General features: G+C 41.5%; 2 protein-coding genes across 2 annotated transcripts; both read right to left on the bottom strand.

Annotated features, from left to right (window-relative positions):
- Positions 1-4: 4 nt before the first annotated feature.
- On the bottom strand, positions 5-7,509 carry zdhhc12b (zinc finger DHHC-type palmitoyltransferase 12b). Its single transcript, XM_061061064.1, has 5 exons — positions 7,026-7,509; positions 6,368-6,507; positions 6,109-6,201; positions 3,395-3,561; positions 5-3,234 (listed from the first exon to the last, which is right to left on the bottom strand). The coding sequence occupies exons 1-5, from the start codon at positions 7,120-7,122 to the stop codon at positions 2,919-2,921; spliced, it is 813 nt and encodes a 270-aa protein (XP_060917047.1). The 5' UTR covers positions 7,123-7,509; the 3' UTR covers positions 5-2,918.
- Positions 7,510-8,321: 812 nt separating this feature from the next.
- Positions 8,322-13,922, bottom strand: uap1l1 (UDP-N-acetylglucosamine pyrophosphorylase 1, like 1). Its single transcript, XM_061061346.1, has 9 exons — positions 13,149-13,922; positions 12,369-12,573; positions 11,349-11,524; positions 11,082-11,254; positions 10,761-10,954; positions 9,711-9,851; positions 9,442-9,627; positions 8,915-8,981; positions 8,322-8,675 (listed from the first exon to the last, which is right to left on the bottom strand). The coding sequence occupies exons 1-9, from the start codon at positions 13,426-13,428 to the stop codon at positions 8,589-8,591; spliced, it is 1,509 nt and encodes a 502-aa protein (XP_060917329.1). The 5' UTR covers positions 13,429-13,922; the 3' UTR covers positions 8,322-8,588.
- Between the last annotated feature and the right edge of the window lie 3,323 nt (positions 13,923-17,245).

The following is a 17,245-nucleotide window of genomic DNA, read 5'->3' on the forward strand; positions in this document are numbered from 1 at the left end:
GACCTTCATGAAACTTTGATTTATTGATCGCAGTGTACAGTCGTTTCAAAGTAGTAAAAAAACACACTGCATATGATTCATTAGTACACAACATGAATTAAATATTCATTCATATAAAGTCAGCTGTACATAGAGTAAACACATTTATTGCTGGGTTACTATTGCACAAGAAGGAACAGGTTTCAGATACCAGATGATGTATTACACTCAAATCTCCTCAGGTATACTTTTCATTTAAGTCTCTAAGTTATTCATATCAAACAGTCATATCAAAGATGGAAAGACGAGTCCTGGGTGGAAACCGTTTAGATTATTTACAACGATATAAAATAGCTTCAAATGCTGTTTAAAGTCAAAACATCAGGAGGGGAGTCAAAGCTAGGAAAAATTCAACGTTAGATTTTAAACATTTGAAAAAACATGATCAGAATTTGTCAAGTCACTCTGATTGTTAAATAAACGCATTACACAGAACGAGAAGAACTCCGATTTCTACACGATAAACGGTCAGAATCTGAGTGAACAGAAGCATCATACCAACAACACACAGTCAACACACACACTTTAAAGAGTAAAAAAAACTAATCTAATCTAATCATAGTTTTATCTGTGTTCAAAGTAAACTGGAGGTTTATTAACAGTCTGTTCATCTGGTTCACTGTGTGTCACTTTAAGGAGTTTCACATGTAATTACTGCTCACATGAATCATTCAGTGGAGGACACAGGAGTGAGGGTCAAGTGGGAGAATAAACAAAGACCTTAAGGGGAACCTAAGCTGCTTTCACAACTACACTCCTGAAAATATCTGGATCATTTCAGGAGGACTGCTCTGGATATTCTCCTGACCTGGTTGTTCACATATACACCTCACAGCAGAACACTATCCCTGTCAGACAGGGACCCTTTTCGGGGGAATTAAGGTGATATAATTTGGATCCCTACAGAGAAAGGCGGTTCTGTTAAAAGGGAGGATACTACTCCTGGAACCAAAAACAGCCATTACATCTCTCTCTCTCTTTACAACCACCAAACTACATCGAGAAAAACAGTCATTTAAAGAGTGAAATACAGGGCAGCGGCTGATCTGCTGCTGGCTGAATCTGTCAGTTTGTTTGTTATTGTGTGAATTTGATGTTTAAATGGTGAGTTTCAACACAGCACAATCTTTGTTTAACCATAAACGAGGCCAAACGTGGTAGACAAGCATCTCCTGTGTAACTTTAAGTAAAATCAATGTTTGTGGATGAGGTTTGGTGCATTTATAGAAAGCTATTAAACAGCTTTTTGTCGTCACAGCCTACTCCATAAGATCAGGAAGACTTCTGTTCACCAGCTGCTAAAGTTGCTCTCTTCACAGCCAGACTCCATTGATAAAAAGAGAAGTTTTACCTTGCGGAACATGTGAGTTGCTTTGATCCATCAAAATGTCTCTTTACCACACGATAACACGGATATTATGAACTGACTGAGGCAGTGGTACACGATAGCCTCCATGTTCTGCAGGATAAAATGTCTGTTGTTGTCAAAGCAGTGTGGTGGTCTGAACGAGACATTAATGTAACAGCTGTTTCTGGTTTCCTCTTGAACAGAAAGGTCTACATCCCTGCAGTGATCCTTCAGTTAAAATAACGGCCTTAGCGTACTGTGATCAGGCTCTGCAGCCGTTACAGCCTGTTTCAATGCTGCAGGCTGAAATCATCTACAGGATCGATTTCAAACATATGTTTCCTTTACACATCTGTTTAAGGTGACAAAGGGAAAAGGTTAAAAAAAACAGTGGAAGTAACAGTCCATCAGTCACATGTGTAAGTGGTTCTGCTGGAGGAGTTTCACACATTAAATTACTCATCATTACTGCCCACATTAATGATTCAGTGCTGGACGAGGAATGAGGGTCAACGTGAGTCAACAGTTTTTTATGACTTGCTTCACTTAGAGGCTCAAAGTGGGACAGTAAAGCGCCTGAAGGCAGAACGCATAATTGACTCTCTTTGGGATTTTTTATACTTGAATGGTTGTAAACAATCGGGGTCTGACCGGGGACAGAAATCAGCCGCGGTTACTTCTTCCATCTCTGAACCTTATTTTGTATTATTAAGAAACTTTCTCAATAAGCCTTCTCAAGCCACAAGACATATTTTCTTTCTTTTTTCTCTCTCTGACTTTTTTTCGTCCTCGATTAAATTCCCTCCTTCTGTCTGGGGTCCATCGATCATTTTCAGCTGGACCTCTGATACCACCAGGACAAATCAACATGAACAGTCACACCTGCCTCAAAGGAACAGAAACAAAATGTTGGGGGTTGTGTAATCTCTAATCAGAACAGCTGTTCCAAGATCTGTTATGATTGCTGATTTCATCTGCCTGAGTTTGTTTATATTTCTTAACGCTGGCGATTTGTGCTTCAGACTTCTGTTCTGGTTTTTTGTCGTTTTGTCAGAGTGAAGATACTTTACAACAAATCATGAAGTCTTCTTAACTTTCATTGGAGTCCTGTTATGAGAGGATTCAGATTTTAAAAAAGCTGTGATCACACCTCCTCATTAAAATTATTTTTACAGCGATGCATTTTAAAAAGAGTTCAAATGATTGAAATATCGATTAAATAAGTGAACACAACTGTACAACAAAGTATTCTTCAGGTTTTCTGATTCTAAACATCACGTGTCCTATTTGATCGAAGAACGCCTGCACTGATTGGATGCCAGCAAAGTCCCTCAAATACTCATTCATTATAGATCTGAGGAAGGTTATCTTATCTTTATATAGAACTTTGTAAAAGAAGGTGAATGTTGCAGAGTTTGCAGAAAGGACACACGGAGGGTTTATCTCCAAACTTAGAGAACGTGATGATCCAGGAAAGTTGTTGGTGAGCGATGAATCCGTCTTTTTGAGTCTGTCTAAGCGTGTTTGGTTTTCAGACCTGGTCGCTGCCCTCCCTGAAGTACACCTGCTCCCACACCACGGTGCCCCACAAGCAGAAGAAGCCCCACAGGTTGTGGAAGGTGCCGCGGTCGAAGGGGTTCTCGTCGGCGCCGCAGTGTTTGAGGTAGGAGATGCGGTGGCGAGACATGAACTCCCAGGTGGTGGTGTTGAGAGAGACCAGGTACAGGTGAGAGCCGAGCAGCAGCAGCACGATGAGGGAGAGCAGGGCCACGAGGACGGCCACCGTCAGCAGCGTGGCGTTAGTCCGCAACCAAAGCTGCCAGGTGGGCGCGAAGCTGAACCCCGTCCTGACCAGAGAAGAAGAAAGAGTTAGAGCAAAGTTAACCGTGCTCAATGAATGTTTGTGCAAAGATTTCAAATGAGCAAAAGAAAAACAACACAGTACGTAAAGTAAATCAGGGAAAGATAAAAACGTATTTAAAGATTTAAACGCTTCGTTCTCCTCACCAGGCGATGTGCAGCCCCCACAGTAGCACCAGCAGCTGAACGCCCAGGTACAGAACGAACCAGCGGTGGTTTTTCTCTCCGACACAGTTCTCGATCCACGGGCAGTGATGGTCGTACCGCCGCACACAGTGCTGGCACGTCTGGCAGTGCTTGGATCTCATTGGCTGCTGCTCGGAAACAAGGGAAGCTCAGTGTGCGGACAAGAGGGCCAAAGACACGTTTTAAATATATGACAAACTGCAGCATTTAGATGTGTTACTGAAAACAGACTCTCCACATTCAATACATGGATCAAAAGGAACCCCTTAACCCCTGGAGATCATTAGATTCTCATGAGAGCACTAAAACACTTAAAGATGGAGCTCTGTCAGTTCTTCATTAACCCATTGAGGGTATAACCCCAGAGTCAGTCTGCATAACTTTCTCTTATATTCTCTCTCTGTAAACACTCAAAATACCATCTTCCCCAGGACTATAGAGAAACCTGTACCAAGACACGACCTCCAGGGCTGAGACATCAAGTCCAGAAATCTGCAGTTCCTCAAAGGCGGGCTCCAAAAGTAAGTCGATTCTCACAGAGCCCGACTTTACAGCAGGACTAAACTCTCTCTCTCTCTTTGATACTTAAGTCTGATACATAAACACACTCAGTCAGATACCAAACAAAGAACCACACTCTGTGAGAAACACGACGGTTAAATAGTTAACTGTCTGGATAATGAGCTGTTGTTGATATAAAACTCAATAAAGGTCACGCTGATGCTCTGTGAAACGTCACTGTCTGATTTCAATCTGTTTTCTCTCAGGTTTACAGCCAGGACGGATTAAAGCCTCCGTCGTCCTGTTCAGTGTTCTGTGAAGCTCATTTTGATCACTGGTGTGAAAAAATAGCTGCTGTTGCTCATCAGCCTGGAAAAGTGAAAAAAAAAAGAAAAGTGAACTGCAACGAGATCTGTGAGGCTGCAGACCTTCATCAGCACACAGTTCACATACGAACCATCTGTTACAGAGCAACAGGGAAACATCCAGGGAGCGCAGACTTCTCGTTTCTGTTCTTACAGCTCCATGAAATATCAGAATGATTCACTTTTTAGATTTCAGTGTGAGGAGGAAAAAGCTGCATCCGAAGATCCTGAGAGTTTATCTGAGAACACTCTGATAATCTCCAGTTGTAGTATTGAAAACAGTAACACTCTGAAGCTTTACATTGAAGCTGTTATGACTGCTCATCTTTTGAAGCATCATGATAGAATGACCCTGAAGGTCCAGAATTAACTTCTGATCTTTGACACAGACTGTGAGATGATGTTTAAAGCTCCAACAGTCAGTCAGAGGAACTTACATCAGATTCATCTATGAAGAAACACATGAACACTTTGAGTGCTTCGCTGTGAAAAACAGATAACTGTGTTAAGGTGACTTCTGCATCAGAGAGATGTCTACGTTAAGGACTGTTCTTGTTGGTTAAGTAAAGTTCATAAAAGAGTCCGTGTGAATTTGAGGTCACGACTGTAAAATGTGGACATGTCCTTTAATGTAAAGCACTGTAAACGATGATCCTGGCTCGAGCCGTTGTTCTGCTTGGATTTCACAGACAGAAGGTTAAAAGCACACTCCTGCTGTAAACAGTCTGACTGCTTCAATAACTGCTGCATCATTTCATGTGCTGTCCTGACAGGAGGACATGCTGCTGTGTAACACAGACGTGTGTTACTTGACAACACATCTATCTGATACGACCAGATGATCCGACAAGTACTGTACTGAGTTCAAGAGTCATGTTTCAGCCTGAGAGCTACGATAACAAACACGGCGTCCACAGACAGCCAATCAATCAGCAATCAATCAATTCATCCTGCAGGCCGAGACAAACAGGGGCGGCATCTGGACCTCTTCCTCTGTTATCACTTAAACTCATTAAGGACAAACAGGACTACACTCTGTTAAACGCCCCGGACGATGACCCTACAGCAACTATCAAGGATCAACTATCAACTATCAAATCTTTGATTTCTACGTTTAAGTTAGGCATTTTATTTTATTTAACCAGGTAGTTAATGTCGGTATAAGTAAAATATGCCATGTGAGAGAACATAGTTCAAAATTGCTATAACAATATGAAAAGTCCATCCTCTCTTCCGTCTTCAGCCTGCTCCACTTTTCAGAAAATGTGTGCTCAAACAGGCCGTTTGGAGATTTTCCCTTCATGACATCACAAAGGGCAGTAGCCCCTCCCCCAGGTGGGTGACACTCCCACAGCTAGGTGTTTGTTCTGCCCTCTGAGTCTGCCTTCTCACCGTAAACAATAGGACATGGAGCGAGAAAGCCTGAGACACCCGAGCCCTTCCAGAGAGGGGGCGTGGTCAGACACAGCTCATTTACATATTTAAAGGTACAGAAACAGCCTGCTGAAATAGAGGGGTTTATAGACATGATCAGAGTGGATTTAGAACAAGAAACTTCACAGACATATTCTATGGAGCTTTGAGACTTATTTACACTGATTGAAGAGGAGGAGGATATGTGACCTTTAAAATTGTTTTTCATTTATTGTGATAAATTCAGACTTTTGTTTTGTGTATATTGCGAATTCTCATATTGCAATAATGTTAAAATCATGATTTGTTTCCTAGCCCGAGTTCAAGCATCACCTTTGATCCAATTACAACAAATGAATCGCACACAGGAGTGTGCACAAATGACGGGCAGCTCACCTGCAGCAGACAGTGACCACAGCGTCTCTGACGCAGAGATTTGGTGGAGGGGGGGATCATATCCTGCTGCTCCTCTGTCACTCCCAGAGTGAACTGAACAACAATACAGACATATTGTTCATTTTCACATCCTCACATACGTATTACAAGGTTGAGTAAGAGGTAAATAAATGATCCAAACATTACTGAAATGACCTGGAGCAAAACAAACTCTAAATCAGATCAAGGCATCATTCACCTGCTGAAGATCATAACTCACCTGTAAGTCGCTGTCATCAGAGAGGATGAATCCTGGATCCATCAGAGAGACGGCGAAGTAGAGCAACACTGACACCAGCACGAGCAGGACGAAGAGCACGGGCTGGACCAGCTGACCCGTCTCCTCCTGCTTCCTCAGCTCTTCAGACAAAACGCACACAAGACAAAGTTTTCAAACACTGATGACACGCTCAAAGGCTCGGTACAACCCTACTTCATACACTGAAGCTACATTAAATATAAAAAACAATCTGGTAGATTTATTCCTCAGCTAAACAGAAACAGATTTGGCTTTTTGGTGAAACTGTTTACGCTCAAGGGTTTCTCTGCACATTCAAAAAATCTCTTAATGATCGTTTGAGTGTCACAAATATAGTCTAAGCACCAAGCACATTGTGTTAATTAAAAAGAGGAAAGCCTTATTCTACTTTCATGATATTTAAATGTGGAAAAGCCTGAAGGGTTTGAATCCTTAAACAGGTCACTGTATGATATGACTCTGTTTTCTTTACGTACACACAAATGGAAACACGGATCACTATTTTAACTTCACACTGAATAACTATGTAATAACTCAACACAAGAACCCACCCGACCAGGAGGAGCAGGTTTCATCACAGTGTCTGTAGTATCATATTATTACTGAAGAAGGTGTTTACCTGTATCATGTAGGAAGAGTATGAGCGTGATGACCCATGTCAGAATAACATGAGCTGTTCTCACCAGAAACCCTGAGCCGAACACATTCTTGAACATGGTCCTAGCATGTTAGATCATCCACCGCAGGCTGCATGGATGGACCTGGGATGTAACCCTTACAGGAGAGTCTGTTTGAGGCTGTGAACACGATTTCATTAACTATATATATATACTATAAAGATATCAACAAAAGATATCAACACCCCGCGGCTGAAAGCAAAACAAGCTAACGAACTGTAATGTGACCGTTAGCCTGCTGCGTTCAAACTCTTTGCTTCACTGAACGAAGCCAAACATTTAATAAAATAAAGGTATAAAAACTCATTATTTTAATGTCATCCTATTATAAAGTATTTAATAATTAAACCGAGTAACAGCCGTCGGTATAACGCAACACAACCCGTCCTCTTCGTCGCTTCAGTGCATCTCTGGTTTGTTGCTGTCTCTTTGACAGGCTCAGCTGTGATTGGTCCGCACTAATGACGTCACGGTCCAGGATTGGTGGGCGAAAGGGAAGTTTTTTTGACAGCGCGAGGTTTAAAAAAAACAAAACTTTATTCAACATTTAATAACAAACCGGCGTTTTTCATCTGTAAAACATACAATAAGTAATCGCAAAATTGATAAATTATCACACTTTAATTCTGTTTATCATCTACACATTTAAACTTTTTGTAGTTTAATTGTTTTTTCACAATTATACCGTAAACTTTAATTTAATTAGACGTTTAATTAAGTGGATTTAACAGTTCGACTCATCTGAGGGAAATGTCTCATAAATGTGACTCATAACCTTAATATTTAGTATATGGTTATAGTTAAGTAGCCTTCTATACATTTATTATTATTATTATAATAACCTATACTCATACTTTAACTAAATTTGGAGTAATTTTATATCCTTGGTCAATATTTGAATCATCGTTTTTACATTTGGTTTGATTTTGATTCAAGGATTTTATTATTTCATTTATTTGAAATCATTTTATCATCGTCCTCACTGTTTTAGTCTCAGTCTAGGAGTCTTTATTCTTTAGTCTAGTATTGTATCTATTGTTGTCAATGTCTGTTTTGATTTCCTGTCAGTCTGTTCTTTTAAGCACTTTTATCTTCATTCCTTCATGTATGAAAAGTGATTTATAAATAGAATAGAGTTGGAGTTAAATGATTTAATATTAACTCTGACTTCTAAATTTAAAGAGGTTTTAAATGAGAGTCAAATGTATTCACTAAAAACCACAAAAGAGGAGACACGCTGAGGTATTTGACGATATATTTTTTGTCATGTTTAAAAAAGACAAGTTCATATAAATTCCCAAAACTCAATTATTGTCCCTCGCTTGTTTTCAAGCGAGCACTTGGTATATAAGATGATAGTACACCTTTCACATACAGGTTAAAACAATGTTGTAAAACATGCTTTCCTTCTTGGATTGAAACTCCCTCTAAACATCTGTTCAAGGTTTTTATCTCCATCATGAACTCCACTGAGCAGGAATCTCTGCTGTTTATCAGACGAATCATCACTGAGCCTGCAGCTCTTTGGCCTTTTTTTCATCCAGGACGATCGGCGTCTGCAGAGTTCTTCCCTTCAGCAGCGGCTCCAGACCCTGCAGGACGAAGACAGAGGGGAGGTTTGATTATTAATCCATTTTACTGTCAATTAGAAATGGATCATCATCATGGTAAAAAACACAGAAAATGAAAAGTGTGTTTAATGTCTGCAGATTCATCTCAAGTGGAGAAAATGAAAAATGTAAGGAGTAACATGTTAATAACTGTAACCCAACAACTAGAATCACTCTGAAAAGGGAATCTAACAGATCTGTCGTCACGTTCATATTCTCACCTCTCCAAAGTAAGAGACCAGCGGTGAAATCTCACATCGTGCCGGAGGAGTATCACCTGCAGAGAAACTAGAAAACAAAACACAAACAAATGTTTAGATTTACTAGTTCTATCTTAACTCAACGCTAAAAACACTTGTGTTTACTCATCGTTCACATATTTTATTGTTCCAAGCAGGTTCCTGCCGGCTGTCCAAACTAGGATCAATATTGGAGATGATTTTGAAAAATGGAGAGAGGTTAGAACACAGAAAGGTTTACAGACTGATGCAGAGCTGGATAAACACTGAAGCTTCAGTGTCCACCACATGGTGACCTGTGTGAGCATGGACTCTAGAGAGGAGGGGGCGGGGGAGAGACAGCTCTCTATAATGTTTAGAATTTAAACTGAAGTACCCATTTTAAACACTAGGGGTCAGAGTTACAGATTGCTCCTTTAACGTCCCTCTGAGCTTTTAGTCTCATATGTTTGGTGCTGTATGAAAGTTCTGTGAAAACGGTCTCAGTTAAAGGAACGTGTCCCTCTCACCTCGCTGTAGGAGGAACAGTATTCCCTTGTTCATCCGTCAGCGTTGCTCCTGCGTCCGCGGCCCAGCGACAGTGTTGATTCAGCAGAGAGTTTCTGGCCGTGGTCGGGCTGTCTGTCGACGCTCCGTCTGCGTTCTTCAGCGGGGAGAACTCATCCTCCCTCACAACCTCAAACGCAACAAAGTTCCTACCAAATAAATGCAGTCTGTTAAAAAGTGTTAAAGGGAAAACAACAGAAGACGAGGATAAACCAAAGATAAAGGACAATACCTCGAGAATGGAAAAATGTCAAACACAAATTTCTCCATCTTGATGCCGTTTGGTTTCGTGGGTTTGACTTGATTTCCACACGAGTCCACGTAGGGCACCTTCTTCAGTGCGACGTGTTGTTTGAGTTGGTCTTTAAATACCCTGTGAGATGAAAAGAAGGGCATGAATAATCACAATTAGTGCACGTCGAAACCTTTTAGGTTTTACACCTTAATAAATTGCATTAAGTGATTCATGTGCTCCTGATTTTGGTTTCTGCCTGTGTGAAGAAGTCCTTCTGAGGAATCAGATTTTTTTTTAAAGATGTTTTTTGGATCTTTTTGCCTTCAGTAGAGAGGACAGCTGAAGAGAGACAGGAAGTCCTGGGAGGAGAGAATGGGTGGCGACATGTAGCAAAGGGTCGAGGCCGGATTTGAACACATGGCCACTGCGACGAGGACCAAAGGGGGAGGGGCTGAAATGCAGGAGACTCCTTCTACCTGTCTTTTAAGGGACGTAGTTCTGAAGAGTGTTAATAATGTGCAGACTTTGGCTGATGGGGGGGGGGGGGGGGGGGGCTAAAGGAAAGATAAGGATGTCAACAAAATCTTTAGTCATCACCTGCTGAGGAGCTGTTTGCAGGTAAGGAAGAGAAACTTTTGCAATAGTTTTGCAAAATCTCAAAAGTATTGGGAGACCTTGAAATAGTTTCATGCAAAGGTTTCTTGGGATCTCTCTGAGGTTCCTAAAAAATAACCTAAACATGCTCTCCCACCATGTCCGTTTTTTTTTTTTTCTTTCTCTGGAACTAAATATACATTTTTTTCTGTAGGAGATGAGGAAAAAAAGGGAGATGGATATTTGAGACGTGTCTCTGAATCTGCTGCGTCTCAGGATAAGAAATTGATTGCGAACACATTTCCTTCACCAAACTTCTGAGTGATGATGTGTCAATGTTTGGTTTACAGCTGGTGAACAAACATGAACCTCACATTCAGACACTCAGTATCAGTCTGGGTTTCTGTTCCTCTCATGCTGCGCTGTCAAAGGTTCTACATTAAGGGTTCTTACTCTGCGACGTCCTGCAGGAACGCTCTGCTAACAAAGTGATTGCAGATGTTTCCGGCGCTGAACACCAGCTCTCCTCCGGGTCCCCGCAGCTCGGCCGTCTCTGGTCGGATCTCGCTGTACTCCACCACCTGTGTGACGCCCTGCACCCTGCAAACCACGCCCACTGGCTCTGCAGGACACGCCTTCTCCACCACCTGATCAAGACACGTAGGAGAGGACAGGCCCGATGAAAAACACAGGAGTTCAAACCTAGAATGTTCCTTCACCTAGATTTACATTTTATTCACTTCTTCCATTTTGAGAAAACAACATCAAGTCTACCTTTGCTCCACAGTCGGCCCCTCTGCTCACACAGAACCCGATAAACACGGGGTCGGCCATCTTGACCAGGATGTTGTCCACACAGTAAACGTGCAGGTACTCCACCCCCCTCTTCATCATGTCCTCCAGCACAGCGTTGTCCACCAGAGCCTGGTACAGACCTCCGTTCCCATCTGACATCAAAGGAGGAAGGAAAGGGTTTCAAACACGATCTCAAACCATCCTGAACACACCTCGAAGGTTAAAGGTCAAAAAACCCACACCGACCTGGAGCCATGGCGATCTTCCCCTTCCCCTGCAGGATGACCTTTCCATCGAAAGTCACGGCTGGGATCATCCTCTGCTCGAACATGACGACGTCTGACGGCTTCAGACCGAAGTAATCGTTCTCCTTAAAGAACGCCTCTGTAGGCGCCAGAGTGAACTCGCTGGTCATGATGTACCTGAGAAAGATGCAACAGTACAAACACGTTTGAACTGTTGTATTCATTTGTTTATTCTCTAGAATATAAGACAACTTTTTGTCTTAAAGCTAATATTTTAAGACCCTTTTATTACAAACTTTTAACTTTCCCCAGATTATTTTGAATCCTGCTTCAACACTGTTATCTAATATATAACACTGGAATTTCTTGGTGTAGTTTTTCAACTTTTTTTTTTTTTAACTCTTTCCAAGTATAAATATGAATGAAGAGGTGGGAGCGTGATGCAGCAATTTTTTATATTCTTCCGCGAATGTGCTTTATCTGAAAATTAAAACGTATAATCCTCACTCACAGTTTTCTCACACACGCATTCTTGAATATTTCAGCACAAGCTGCCCAAATCTTCCTGAGTTGTTCATTCACACGACATAAACCTCACAGCCAGAAGTGTTTCCTGTTGGACGAGGTCGGGGGTCTTCGGGGGTGTAATGTGCACTGTAGTGTTTACAACATATTCAAGATGGCAGATGGTGCCAGATGATGACAGTTTTCTCCTGTTTATCAATGCTGCATGAACTCAGACAAATTCACAGTATGAATGATAATGAAAGAGTTTGAAGCAGCTTCATTACGTGTATGAAGACTGAACCAGTCGCACAGCAGCTGCCTGCTGCCTTAACATGTCGCTTCACTTCGACTGCATGCTAAAGTTTTACAAGAGGGCTTGCAGGAAAAAGTCCAGATAGAATTTGTCCGTCTGCGTTCACACACGCAGCTCACCATGAACGTTTCAGGACATTTTCAGGAATTTTGTACAGTTGTTAAAGAGCTTAGTAGTGCATGTACGATCAGATAATCTCACCATGGAACGGTACACTCGGCGCCTTGCTGTCTCTCTGCCAGCTGTTGGATTTTATGAATTCTCTCAGCTTGGATCTGATAGAGGGTCTTCCTGCTCGGCAGCCCGACGTCGTACATCCCTTTGGGATACTGCACGCCGAGACGGGTCCCCTGACCGCCGGCAAGAAGCAAGACTCCCACTTTGTTCTGTGAGATCTGCAGAAGACCTGAAGGACAGAGAGGTGACATGAGCAGCAGCATGATGCAAACATAGGTACATGCATCATGAATCACAATTTCATCGTTATTATATTATGAGCAGTCCAAATGAACACATCGCAAAAGTCAGAATGTACTGCAAATAAATGAGAAATTGCAGTTTAATTAGAGCACGGAGATCGTAGCGGTGGCGTTCAGACAGTCTATGGTCATGCACTGATCACAGGATATAAACGTCACTGTGTCTCCTGAGTATATCCTGCTGCGTTGTCACATCAGCTCACCCAGACTTTCTAAAAAAAAAAACTAGGGGGCTTGGATAATGTCCCGGTGACAAATTCGTCTGTTTGTGTTTTCAGGAGTTTTGGGTAAGTGAGAACAGGGCTGAAGTCACATGAAATGTCAGGTCAGTTAGCACGAGGATACTGCAAAACACAGTCATTTGTTGACGGTCCCTTAGTCAAATAGTCTCGGTATCACAAGCTCAATCTTCTTGTTGTTAATATTTTCTTTGCTCCTCTTTCTCTTCTATACAAGTCAAAGGTATCCGTGTTTAAACTGCACCACTGCTGTTGGCTCTCACCTTCATTTTCCCACTCTGTCAGACTCTTTTTGTCACTTTTCCTCACGCTGCCGATGGACTCTGCTGGGACCGGCTCTAGGTACTGATCCAGACTCTCCGGCGGGGACTGTGCAGCCCTCTGAGCCCCCTCACAGTGCTCCTTCAGCCCCTTCAGGTCCATCTGAGACAGATCCTGCAGGAAACTGTCCCGGTCCTCGTCACTCAGCTCCGACCAGAACTGCAGGATGTGAGTCTGCCCTGCAGCCTTCAGACTCTGCTGTACTTCTTCGTAAGAGAGCATGTTGAATCTTCATAACAACGTCTGTTCAATCCAGAGTCTCCCTCTTCTTTGTTTGGCTGGTGGGGCAGCAAGCAGGAGGACTGTGCTGGTTCACAGGAAGTGACTCTGTGTCAGGAGCAACTCGTGACTGCAGCTCAAACACGGATGCTGTGGTGTAAACAAAACTCAAACTAACAGGATAAACTTCTGCAGCGGAATGAAAGGCGTCTTTATGGAGCTGCAGGTTTACAGAAGCGCTCTGAAATAACTCTCTATTTGCAGGACTTCATGTCTGCAACAGTAGGGGGGCATAAGCGCTGAGCCTGCAGACTTCAGTTCGGGGGTAAACCTGCGCTGACTCAGCGTCTTCAATCAGCTGACTGCACCGCACGACAGTCAGCACAAAGTGTCAATGTGCTCTCATCATACTTACACATGCTAAATGCTTAATCTAAGCAGAATGAATATCTACACACTTAAATTAACCTGAGATATCCCTTCTTCTTCTTCTGTGATTACTGGCAGTTGAGCCACTTATCTCCCAGGGACCGTCTCTAAATTCACACAAACATATTTAGTGGGAAGTACGAGCACCCCCTGGTGGAATCAGGTGGTAGGTTGAGGTTATTGCCCATCGAAAAGAAAGAAAAATATATATGCAGCATAGTGGGATGCCAGTAAGAAAAACAAAAAACCCAGAAATATTTTCTTCCCCAAGGGGCCAAATGTGCGTCCATTAAAAGACAGTATATTCAGCAAAAGAGTCCATCAATAATAACGGCTGACAGAAAAAAAACCACAAAGTTAAGAAAATAAACTTTCAATGGATTCCCTGGCTGTGGTCCTGAGAATTTTCAGCAGATTTTACTGTATAGTTTTATAAATAATTAAAGGTAAATTCTGCTCAAATTGCATTGAGACACTTTTATTATTTTTATTTTGAAAAATCTGTGACAGGTGACAAGAATCTTTCAATGGATTCTTATTCCTCATGACGAGTACAGTCAGGGCTGTACTCGTCAGGAAATGCACATCCACACCTGCTCAAGTCGGAACAACAAATCAGAAACTCTGGACAGAATTAGGTCATCACTCTGCAAAATATGTGTTGTTCATGTTAAGATGCACGTCTACTTTTTGCTCAAATATAACTTGAAACCGAGACATTATGCACATCTTCTTAGTTGCATCCATGAAGTCTGAAGAACGACTTCCCATCTCTGAGACTGGGACCATCAGAGCAGCTCATGATTGCAGCATTAGTTTTGCACGTCTGTTTTCCTCATCACAATTATTACACAATATCTACACATCTTCGACTAACTGAAAATTGTCTCACTTTTTTTTTTTTTTTACACATTGAACACGTCCTCTCTTCCACTTCCACCAAACTGTGTTTGTGCTGATTCACTGAACTGTTCCTCCATGTGACTGTCTGTGTGTCACATGTGTAGACCGCTTAATGGTTTGTCATCTTTAACCTTTGTTTACCACACATACTCAGTCTAAGTGCCTTGGGAGGCTAAAGTGTGCAGTCAAACTTTCTGGTATTTCACAAAAACAGTAAAGATTTATGCATGAAACTTTTATTTTTCTTCTTTCCCCTTTTCTTAATCAAATTTAATTCAGTGAATTTCAGACACATTAGGAATAATTTAACTACGCAGGCCTCAAAGTTGTACATGAATGCCATGATTTTATCACATGAATTACTGTATCACCAGTTGGACACAAACAGGACGGCCCACATTAAGATCAATTGAGACACTTTATAAACAGACCTTAAAAACGTTGGATAAAAAGTCAAACTCATATCATCATTGTAAAATCCTAACTAAATATAATTTATTAAACTGGGAAAACATGATTAAATTAGCCAACATTTTACTTGTATATAAAATGTTTCATCGTATGGCTCCCCCTCCACTCAATGAATTCAATTCATTAAACAAACTCTAAACACATTTACCAGAGCATCTGCAAGAGGGGGTTGTAAAATTCCATGTATAAAAAGTAGTTTTGGGCAGTCAGTCTTTTCTTATCAAGCAGCACATACTTGGAATACTATACCCACAGAACTAAGAAACATCACATCTCTGAAATCCTTTTCTAAATATATAAAACAATGGCTATTCAAAAATCAGACATGCTGCCATAATCTGGATTAATGTACTTTGTCTTTACTTGTAGTCTGTGTTTATACTGTATATGCTCCTTGTCTGTGTTTATACTGTATATGCTCCTTGTCTGTGCTTATACTGTATATGCTCCTTGTCTTTGTTTATACTGTATATGCTCCTTGTCTGTGTTTATACTGTATATGCTCCTTGTCTTTGTTTATACTGTATATGCTCCTTGTCTGTGTTTATACTGTATATGCTCCTTGTCTTTGTTTATACTGTATATGCTCCTTGTCTGTGTTTATACTGTATATGCTCCTTGTCTTTGTTTATACTGTATATGCTCCTTGTCTGTGTTTATACTGTATATGCTCCTTGTCTTTGTTTATACTGTATATGCTCCTTGTCTGTGCATGGTGCTTTTGTCTGTGTTTAAATGCTCATGTATTTAAATGTGCTATATGTTACACATTTTTATTTTATGTCTGTGTGCTGCTTTATCAATTGCTTCCATGCGTATATGTAATGTTTTAACTAACACTTGTGTTGTTTTATTTGTTATGTTTTTGTGCTGCATTTTCCTGTATGCTTTTTAATGTTTTCTTAAATGTCATCAACCTGCCAGGGACTGCAGATGAAAATTAGCCTGCATGGCTAAATCTGGCACATTTACATGTGTGACTTCGTTGCTCTTGTTAATTAATGTGCATTGTCCCTTTTAAATAAAGAAATCTAAATCTAATCATCTTAAGATCCCTCATCAATATTTTTGTATGCAGCTGTGGCTTAGTGGTACGGTCGGCCATCCCTCAAATGGAAGGTTTGATCCCCAGCTCCTGCAGCCACATGTCCGATGTGTCCTGTGGCAAGACACTTGTTGCTCCCGCTGCTTCGTTGGCAGTGTTTGAATGTGTAGGTGTGACCTGTGGTGTAAAAACATTTTGAGAAGTCAGAAGACTAGAAAAGCACTTTACAAGCTCAAGTCCATTTACCATCTTTGAAACTTGATCTTGCACCTAGATGTTTTTGCCCTCTGTTGAGGAAATTTGCAGATACTTGACTTCACACAAGAAAGATTCAGGAGACTCAGACGGCTTAAGTTGAAGTTGTTTGTAAAGACTCTGGAGGAGAAATAACATTAACAGCACACGTGTGGTTCTGTCAGACCGTCCTACAGGCTTTGGTATTTATCCTCAAGATGATGCTAAAGTCAGGGACATTTTACACTACCATATATGACTCTACTGAGATTAATGTCTTCTTACCTTAAAGCTTCTGATTGACACAATAAGAGGTTTCAGAAAATGGAGAGCAGACATTAAGTCACCCAAACAATCCAGATATGAGGGGAGACACAATAGGGCTTTCACACTTGCAGAAAACTCCTGAAAGACTCCCGATATCTCCCGGAGGAGCTGCATGTGAGAACGCCAAATTGTTTCCTCAGATTTCACCTGGAGTTTCTCCTAACAGACCCCGTAGTATTTTCTTCCACAGAAAGTCTAGGTATCCGGGGAATGAGACAGCAGCAGCATATTATCAGGAGAATTCACCTCGAGCCAATGTGTGTGTCTTTCTTTTTACATCACGTCTTACCTCAGGAGACCCCCCCGCCCCCCCTCCTGTCTGACAGGGATAGTCTCCCTCTGTGAGGTGCATGTGTGAACAGCCAGGTCAGGAGAATCTCTGGAGCAGTCCTCCTGAAATGATCCAGATAT

This window comes from Labrus mixtus, chromosome 17 (genome assembly GCF_963584025.1).
Source record: "Labrus mixtus chromosome 17, fLabMix1.1, whole genome shotgun sequence".
In the NCBI taxonomy this organism is placed as follows: Eukaryota; Metazoa; Chordata; class Actinopteri; order Labriformes; family Labridae; genus Labrus; species Labrus mixtus.

Bases quoted from the DNA above. Each gene is read 5' to 3' on its own strand.
- zdhhc12b (XM_061061064.1), bottom strand. From the start codon at position 7,122: ATGTTCAAGAATGTGTTCGGCTCAGGGTTTCTGGTGAGAACAGCTCAT. The intron at 6,202-6,367 runs GTGAGTTATGAT...ATTGTTGTTCAG, and splicing joins CTGATGACAGCGACTTACAG to TTCACTCTGGGAGTGACAGA. The intron at 3,562-6,108 runs GTGAGCTGCCCG...GTTTCCGAGCAG, and splicing joins GTGGTCACTGTCTGCTGCAG to CAGCCAATGAGATCCAAGCA.
- uap1l1 (XM_061061346.1), bottom strand. From the start codon at position 13,428: ATGCTCTCTTACGAAGAAGTACAGCAGAGTCTGAAGGCTGCAGGGCAG. The intron at 10,955-11,081 runs GTAGACTTGATG...TGTCTTGATCAG, and splicing joins GGGCCGACTGTGGAGCAAAG to GTGGTGGAGAAGGCGTGTCC. The intron at 8,676-8,914 runs GTGAGAATATGA...TTCGTCCTGCAG, and splicing joins TGGTCTCTTACTTTGGAGAG to GGTCTGGAGCCGCTGCTGAA.